The sequence below is a fragment of the Sceloporus occidentalis genome, unplaced genomic scaffold (genome assembly GCF_023333645.1).
Source record: "Sceloporus occidentalis isolate IW3139 unplaced genomic scaffold, rSceOcc1.0.p SCAF_5, whole genome shotgun sequence".
Lineage (NCBI taxonomy): Eukaryota > Metazoa > Chordata > Lepidosauria > Squamata > Phrynosomatidae > Sceloporus > Sceloporus occidentalis.
In genome coordinates, this window is record NW_028316985.1 from 155,767,487 (window position 1) to 155,776,951 (window position 9,465).

Below are 9,465 nucleotides of genomic sequence, written 5' to 3' on the forward strand. Positions count from 1 at the left end.
CCAGGGAGATTGAAGCGTTCTGCAACCCACTGAGCTGAAGGAGATGAAGGGATTGTGCTCTTCTGGCTTTGCCATCTATAGGCTCCCTCCTCAGGAGGAAATCTGGTGGCAGTAAAGGAGAAGGGATAAGCATACCCCTCTTGGTTTAGCCACCTGTGGGCTTAATTCTCAAGACAAAGCCTGGTGGTAGCAAAGGATAAGCAGTACATGCACACCTCCTGGCTCAACCCTCCTTGCTTCACCCCTGCCAGGGCTCCCCTCAGGAAGAAGCCATGGCCGTGGCAAAGACAAAGGGGTGAGTGTGCCCCTCCTGGCTTTGCCCCTGCCGGGCTCCCTCCTTAGGAACAAGCCTGGCAGCGGTGAAGGAGAAAGGGTGAATGCACCCCTTCCATCTCCCTTGCTGCCTCACTTGCTTGGCAGTCCCCTGGCATTTCTGGGTGTTTGGTCAGCTGAGCAGTGAGTGGGAGAAGCAGGGGAGGCCCACACTGGATGTCACCAAACCTGCAGGCCACTCCCTCCAGCATGATTTTTTGGAGGGTGGAGGTTGACCACAGAGGTGCACTGGATGACCTAGATATTCCTAGACAGGTGTTCTCTCAGGCGAAAAAAAATAATGATTTTTTATTTACAGTTTTCCCATTTTCACGGCGTCCTGTGCTCCTAAACCCAGTGAAAGTGGAGAGCCACCTGTAATAGCGCCTTCAAGTTCTCTTTGTATAAGGCTTTATCTCTTTTAAAATCAAATCTATATGTTTATATTCTCTTTTGTACTTATTGGTTTTAAAAATCAGAATTATCAATCACTTTTTAAAATGGTGGGAGAAAAAAAGACACCTTAAATGGCTTCTGTTTATTTTTTGTGCTGAATAGTTTTTAGATTCAGGCAGAAAGGATGATCTGATTACATAGAATTACTGCAAGCTACTGTACTATTGATTTATAAAATGAATAAATTAGGTTAGGATTGAAATAACATTTCCAGCCCAATGGCAATGTCTTATGAAAACCCCTCATTAAAGGCAGCACAAACACAACACTGTACCACCACCACATATGAAGTAAGATGAAGGCCAAAATGACTTGGGTTGTTTTCAGTACACTATTCAGAAAATGGCACAAGTGATGTTTTGCTATGGAGTTTATCAAATGGGAAGAATTTCTCTTAAATTCGAATGAAAAGAAAGTGGGGCCAGAACGCATTCACTTAAAGTCGCTAGTTTAGCGCAATTACTTAAATGTGCATTGCGTCCGAACTGGCTTCTCATTGCCCGAAAATAGCATGCCATTGCCCAAATTTGCATGTGGCAGTCTATCACGCAATAACGTGAAACCACATGATTGCATTTGGACTGACTTTCCATTGCCCGAATTTGCGTGTAGTGGGTTATCACGCAATAATGTTAAACCCCATGATTGCGTTCAGATTGACATTGGATTATACTTCCAATTTCCCTTGTCTGATAAACTCCTATGTGTGGACCAAACCAAACTCAGTTCTTTTATAATGGATATTGATTTAAAGTAATTTTCTCTAAAATAAAAGAGAATTGGAGCTGCAACAAAATGTTGCACTTGTAGATGCTCCGTGTTCAGGATTGCATCCATTCTGTTACAACTCTTTGTTCTTGATAAGTGTCTTCAAGTCAGCTCCAGTTTTTGGTGACCCGATCATATTATTTTTTTTCCAAGAGTCATTCAGAGGTGGTTTACCATTGTCTCTGTCTAAGGCTGAGAGCATGCAACTTTCCCAAGGTCATTCAGGCAGTTTCTATGGCTGACCAGGGATTCAAAACCTGGTCTGTCAGAGTCCTAGTCTAACCATATCCTCCAGCTGTCCAGACCTGGGAACAAGAATTCCAACTTATTCTCTGGCATTTCATTTTTTTCAGTTGCCTTTAAAATGCTCAGTTTCTCCTCCCTCCAGTTTCTCCCTTTGTTCTCATCTTATTCAGTTGCTACAAAAGTAGTTCACTGTCAAGTAACTCAGCAGGGAGGAAAGGAGAAGGGAGGCCAGATTCTTGCCCTTCATAGTAGTCAGGTAAAAGCAAATTGCTGTGCCCTCTCCTAGCTTATGTGCTCCTCCTCATTAAAATGTCAGGGGCCCCTAAGGGTCATCCATTCTAGCCCCATTCCTCTGCCCTGCAAGAACACCTAGGAGGCTGCAAATGTAAGGGGCCCCTAAGGGTCATCCATTCCAGCCCCATTCCTCTGCCCTGCATGAACACCAAGGAGGCTGCAAATGTCAGGGTCCCCTAAGGGTCATCCATTCCAGCCCCATTCCTCTGCCCTGCATGAACACCTAGGAGGCTGCAAATGTCAGGGGCCCCTAAGGGTCATCCATTCCAGCCCCATTCCTCTGCCCTGCATGAACACCGAGGAGGCTGCAAATGTCAGGGGCCCCTAAGGGTCATCCATTCCAGCCCCATTCCTCTGCCTGCATGAACACCGAGGAGGCTGCAAATGTAAGGGGCCCCTAAGGGTCATCCATTCCAGCCCCATTCCACTATCCTGCATGAACACTAGGAGGCTGCAAATGTCAGGGACCCCTAAGGGTCATCCATTCCAGCCCCATTCCACTACCCTGCATGAACACCTAGGAGGCTGCAAATGTCAGGGACCCCAAAGGGTCATCCAAAGAGCGGCAGTGCTGAGAGAAAAAGGGAACCTCCAAGCCGCGAGGTTATTTATTTGAAAAAATAACTAAAAATCAAGACAGGGGTGTATATATTTAATAATAAAAATAATGAAAAAATAAATAAAAATCAAGGCAGGGGTGTATATATTTAATAATAAAAATAATGGGGAAAAAATAAAAATAAAGACAGAGGTGTATATATTTAATAATAAAAATAATGCATCCTGTATCACCCACTCATTGCCACCCCAGAATGCCTCTTGCACATATAATAATAATAATAATAATAATAATAAATTCATCACCGTAAATGCCAGAAAAGGATGTGATTGTCATGCATTCTTTTATGACTTTGCATCCAGATTCCCCTTTTTCCTTCGGCTCTTTCCTTCTCCCCCTCCCCTCCGCTAAATAGGACCCTAAAGATGGGGGGGACCCCCTCGCTCCCCCGGAAGCACAAAGGTCATGATGCCACCAAAGCCTCCAAAGGGCATGCACAAATATTTTGATGCGAAATGCTCGACAGAAACGGAAGGCGCTGATGTAGTAGACAGTTCCGCTAAGCATCACACAAATCGCAACTTTCGCGCAATTGTAGCGCTAACATAACGTTACGGGGGAATGACAGAAAAGCAAGCAATGTGGTAAGACATCGCGCGAAACAGTCATTTCGCAATGTTCTTTACACTTCCTTAGCGCAATTGCAGGGTCCAAAACTTGAGTCTGATAAACTCCACAATCAGCCTGTCAATGAGAACTAAGCACTCCCAATGCTAGTATGTTCCAAGCTATTTTACTTTCCAAAAGTTGTCCATCTGTAAACTTTGGAGTTTCTTTGAATCTGTTAACACCTCCCTTTTAGACAGCAGTGGTATCATTCTGACTACATAAACAACAGCATTTAGATGTCTAGATGTTAACATGGAACACAGATGGTTTTAATAAGCTTCTTAGATACTGCAAACTGTCATCTGTGAAAAGTGATGGATCCGTTTTAATTTTTAGTTCATTATAAGCACTTGTTTCTAATAAACAGATACCTTTTCAGCAGTTATCACTGCAATAATTATTTTAGAATAATAGAACATCAAATGGTTTCAAAAATTTAATTCATTGCTCAGTTTTACCCAGTGCATATAGATCAATTAACTGATAACCTCAGGAAAACTAGAATGTCTTAATACATCTTCTTCTCCAGGTGATTTGCCTTAAAGAACGGTAGCTAGAAGTCATTAGTATGCTCCAGCTTGCCAGACAAAAAGGCACTGACTATTCAGAAAATTTGTGTGATGGCATGGCTGCTTTTTTCTCCATTTGTCACACTAAAGCAGCCAAGAAAAACAACAAGCATGTATGGCACACTGAAGTCAATACTCAGCTTTAACTACCACTCAGACTAGATTATTATTTAACTTTTTTTTGGCAGAAATACTTCCCCAAGTTATGAAAAACATCTGTTTATCATAGTACATTGCTTGCCTTACTTACCTATTTTGCATTTACTCTGTTTTTCTTTTGTGAGTGATCTAGTTTGACAGAATAGCATAATGAAAAATAACTACACAATCTTCTCCTGCGGCATCTCCTTCTTTGGAGGTTTTTAAACAGAAGCTTGATGGCCATATGTCAGGGTTGCTTTGGTTGTGAGTTCTTGCATGGGAGGGAGTTGGATTGAATGGCCCTCGTGGTCTCTTCCAACTCTATGATTCTATTCTATTCTATAAATATTGGCGGGTTCTAACATCAGCCACCAGCACAGTCCCTGCTGCCTCTGGTGAATAAAGTTGTGACATAATCTGTGAGAAGGTGTGGCTGGAATATCCTCTTCTAATCTGGGACCATTCAGGGATGCTGGCATTCAGCTAGTCATCTCCAATTTGCACTGGCCCATCTGGGTAGGGAAGATGGGAATTGTGATCTGCATGGGTCCAAGAACAAATCAAGCACAAATTCTCCCTAGAAGCCAAGATGACTAAACTGACACTGTCATACTTCGGACATATAACGAGAAGGCATGACTGACTAGAAAAGATAATAATGTTTGAGAAGGTAGAAGGCAGCAGGAAAAAGGGAAGAAAGCATTGCGGGTGGATAGCCTCAATCAAGAAAACCATGGCCCTGAATCTGCAAGACTGAATAGGGCTATTGAGGATTGGGAGTCTTGGAGATGTTTCATTTCATGGGGTTGCCATAAGTCAAGGCTGACTTGAAGGCAGTTAACACACATACATATCTGAAAGACACCAGGTTGGGGAAAGCTACCCTTGAATGCCATGCTCCAATTTTATAACAGGGTAAGAGCAAGGTCATTTGAAATTTGTTTGTATAAACAAGCCCACACATTCATCACACATTCGCCACACATGAGATAGACATGAACATTATCCACCTATTTAAACATTCACCCCCATTGCTGTTTTTTGCCTTGATCTTCTGCCCTGCAATGCAGTCAAATTTACATTCAAGAGGATTTCAACTGCTGCAGAGACAAGCAAAAAATTAAGAGATGGAGGCAGCTAAACTAGACAGGTCCTCTAATTAAGTGTGTACCATGAGTTCATAAGTTAAGAATGTTTTCTCTCAGGTGTGCTTAGATGGGCACAAGTAATAAGTTCTGGTTTCACAATTTCTGTGCCTAGGAAGTAATTTTTATTATTACTATAACCCCTATGTGCTCATATATTTCCTCTCCCACATATTAGTTTTGAGGAATTACTTTTGCTGCTGTACCATTTTGAGGAGAAGATGGAGGCAATTCTGATTATTGTGGGATAGGGAGAGGGATTGCGGGGGAGCAGAGATGTAGTGGAACAAGGCTTGTGAGATCAAAGTGCAGACACTTTCCCATTAGCAAGCATGGCACGCTGTACTACTACCAATAACCACTCAGGCTTAACTGCAATCTTCCCAATGGCTGAGAACAAAATGGATTTTCCCAGAAACAATACATTCTTGTGACTCTATTGCTAACTGATATTGTTAACTGCTGTCAAGTCAACTTCAACTTATGGCAACCCTATAAATGAGAGACTTCCAAGTCACCCAATCCTTAACAGCTCTTGCAGACTACAGGGCCGTGGCTTTCTTGACTGAGCCTATCCACATATAACAGAGCACTCCTTCCACACAGTACTAACAAGTATTAGCTATGCTGCCATTTCTGTTTTCTCTGAGAGATTCTCCACAAGTGTCACTCTCTACTACTGCTGCTGCCCAGTAGCTGTTTGGCATATTTAGTCTGGCTTCTCAGCCAAAGCCTGTATGGCATAGGAGATCCTACTAGCAGCATTGCTACCATAAGCATAGCCTCTTGCCTCAGAGAACCATGCAACTCCATCTCCATAGAAAAGCAGTGCATGGTGAGCTGTGCATCATACTTGTTGCAATGTGAAATATCTGGGAGTGTCTTGGTCTTGAGTGGATAGTTAAGCACCTGTGAAAAAGGAGGCATTGAACAGATTGGTGCTGTACTTTTTAATTATGTGCTTTGAAATTGCTTTTAATTCTATAATATATTTAACAGTAGAATTTGTTTCACTGTATTCTAATAGAACAGTGTCCTGTTTTAAAAACTGTACATATTTTAAAATTTTGTTGTGAGCTTCCTTAAGTCCCAGTTTTTGAGGCGAAAGGTGAGATGTATGTCAAATAAATAGATAAAAAGCAAGCTTTACAAAAGACTTGCTCCCAATGTTGCTGAAAACATCTATGTTATCTTTGTTGACTTATAGGTAACATTTTCTTAGTGCTAGGAAAATTAAATTTTGGGATTCTACTGAGTGTAAATGTTATGATATATGCCCATGCTTCCAAATTTACTACTATACCACTGCATTGATGCAAAGGAAAAGAGAGGCCTCATCTTGTCATTCTGCCATTCCCTTATATATGTTACCTTTCACCCTAGCCATCACTTTCTAAAGGAGAAACACTACTGTTACAAGCCGTACTTGACAGCAATTGGTTGAAAACCCAAAATCCTACTTTAAAAAAATAGCGTAGCACATGTAATACCAGCAAGAGATTTGGGTCCAAGGCCAGCAAATAAATAACATTCCCCAAGAAGAACACAAAAAGGTTCATCTGCAGCATAGAAATAATGTTTTTGACACCATCTTAATTGCCATGGCTCCATCCTGCAGAATATTGGGATTTATAGTTTTGTGAGGCACCAGTGGTCTTTGGCAGAGAAGGCTAAAGACCTTGTAAAAATGGAGCTACAGCACTCAAAGTGGTGTCAAACTGCATTGTTTCTACAGTGTAGATGCATCAAAAGTGTTATCTGCAAAAATAGGTTAACCAATAAACGTGAACATGAACATATATACAGAACAGACTGACACATTTTTAAGACTTCCACTTGTATAAATGAAACACGGTAAGATGTATTCAACTTTTCCAAGTCTGTGGTTTTCCCTGAGGCATCTTAGAGTGACGCTAGATTCTATAAAGTGCTCAACAGCACATTAAGTGAATCGCTACTTCTTGTACATGCCAAATTAATATAGGGAACTCTGGATCATGACTGTACTCATGTTGAATGCACAGCTGCCAGTGATTCATGTACTGCTGAGTATGTAGGACTCCACATCCACACAGCAATGGAGCCGGATCTTGCAGGGTTAAAGCACAGGGACTTTTTGATTAACAGAGATGATGATTCCAACTTCCAGGTCTTCTAGCTCTCTGGTCCCTTTGAGTTTAGCTACAATCAGAGTAGCTGTGGATTTTTGTATACTGTTCTGAGGTATCCCACCTGTAATACAAAATCTTTTGGAATGCCTTGGTTTTCAATGGGTGATGAATATGTATCAGCTTTACAAAAGCTCTGTTCCTCTGGGAGGAAATGAAAGCTGCTAGATCACACACACACACACATTAAAAAATATGTTCCAACCCATCTGCCAAACATTTTAGTTTCTCTTTGAGGATGTGGTAATAGGGTCTGTCATAACTGTCATGAAAAGTGCCTACAAAATTTAGCAGTAATATATGCTGCACCTCTGCACCATACTGGTAAAGTTTTTGTTTGTTTGTTTGTTTATTTGTAAACACACCCATGCTGAAAGCAGACCTGATCCTTCACAGTGCTAGTACCTTACAGAGACACCATTGCAGAGACAGACTACTATCTCCTATGACCTGTTGAATTTGATGAAACCATCCAACCCTAATTGTGTCTATACCAAATTGAAATCAATAGGAAAGGTTATTAGTCTGAAAACAAACTTCAGTCCCATGGAATTCAGCAAGATTTTAGATGTTTATGAAAATTAGAAATCCATATTCTACAAAAACAAATTTTCAAAGACTGAATAAGAATATTATCACCTGAGAGTTTGGAGACCAGGGTTCGAATCCTGGCTAAGCCATGAAACCCACTGGGCGACCTTGGGCAAGTCACACTCTCTCAGCCAAGAAACTTGCCAAGAAAACCCCATGACAGGTTCGCCTTAGGGCTGCCAGAAGTCAGAAACAACTTGAAAGCACACAACAAGAACAACAAATGTCCTGGCTGCCTGCTAAGGAATCTTGGGAACTGTAGTTTTGTGAGACATTTAGCTTTCTGGCAGAGAGCTCTGGTGCCACAACAAGCCACAATTCCCAGGATTCCCTGGCACTGCGACCAGGACAGTTCAAGCTGGCTTAGTTCTGCAGTGTGTTTTGGAACAACAGCATAGAAAATGATGGCAAAAATCAAGGTTGGCTTCTCTGTTTTTTTATTTTTTGAAATGTGTGTGTGTGTATTTGAATTTTTTCCCCAGCCTGGATGGTTGAATCCGTGGGTAAAGGAACCGTGGATACGTGGGGGAAAGGTTGAGGCATGAGCTTGAGGTAAAACCCTTCAGCATAGAGCCAGGGCAGTTGAAGCGCTCTCACTCTGGATCATTTCTGCAGTGTGTGCTTTGGGCCTTGGAGTTGTTTCTGACTTGTGCCAGCCCTAAAGTGAGCCTAGCATGGATGTTTCTGCAAGGCGTGTGTGTTTGGAGCTCTTCTTGCCTGGTTGCTCCCAATCTCCCAGCGATGGCCCAGCAGCTCTTCCCCAGCAGCACCTTCTTATTCCTGGATCGAGCATCATCACAACTTCCCTTCAGTTCCTGGGCTCAACCCTTTTGACTTCTTCTTCCTTGGAGAAGAGGCTCCTCTTGCTGGAGTCTCTGGAGGGACGCGCTCTTTGGGAACCAGGGCAGGGGATCCTTGGATTTCGTGTTTCGTCTTTCATTTGGAGCCCCAGGAGGAGGAGGAGGAGGAGGAGGGCCCAGGAGCCTCCTTCCTTCCTTAGCCCTGGGGATGGCCTGGGACTGGCACTTGCTCCTCTACCTGGCGCTCTTCTTCCTGCTGCTGCTGCTGCTCTGCCTCCTCCTCTTCGGGGTCCTCAAGCAGCTCAAGAACTCCGTCGCCAGCAGCGCTGCAGGGGCTCTCCAGCCCTCCCTCCGGGAGCCCTCCTCCTGGGGCTTCTGCAGGGAGCAAGCCCTCTGAGCTCTCCGCCCAGGAAGGACCCCAGCCAGCCCCAGGCCTCCCGTCGGAGGAAGAACCAGAGACTCAAGGGGAGCTTCTCGGTCTCTCTGAGTCTGGCTGCCTGGATGTTGGTCTGCGTAAAGGAGAAGAAACTCAAGGCGAGTTTATCAGTCAGTCAGTCAATCAGTCCATCCATCCATCCATCCATCCATCTTTATAAGCACCTATCTGCCTTCCTTCAGAAGAACCACCCTGAGGGGGCTCTAGAAAAAAGAAACTTCAGGTGAGCTCATCTACCTGTCTGTCTGTGTGTCTGTCTATACATATATGTCTATTTATATAGACAAGCACCTGCCTCCTTTCCCACCTCC

At 43.1% G+C, this 9,465-nt stretch overlaps 1 protein-coding gene across 1 annotated transcript; it reads left to right on the forward strand.

Annotated features, from left to right (window-relative positions):
• The first annotated feature begins 8,926 nt into the window (after positions 1–8,926).
• On the forward strand, positions 8,927–9,115 carry SMIM43 (small integral membrane protein 43). The gene has a single exon (XM_089527059.1). The coding sequence runs from the start codon at positions 8,927–8,929 to the stop codon at positions 9,113–9,115; it is 189 nt and encodes a 62-aa protein (XP_089383185.1).
• The last annotated feature ends 350 nt before the right edge of the window (positions 9,116–9,465 follow it).

Bases quoted from the DNA above. Each gene is read 5' to 3' on its own strand.
- SMIM43 (XM_089527059.1), top strand. From the start codon at position 8,927: ATGGCCTGGGACTGGCACTTGCTCCTCTACCTGGCGCTCTTCTTCCTG.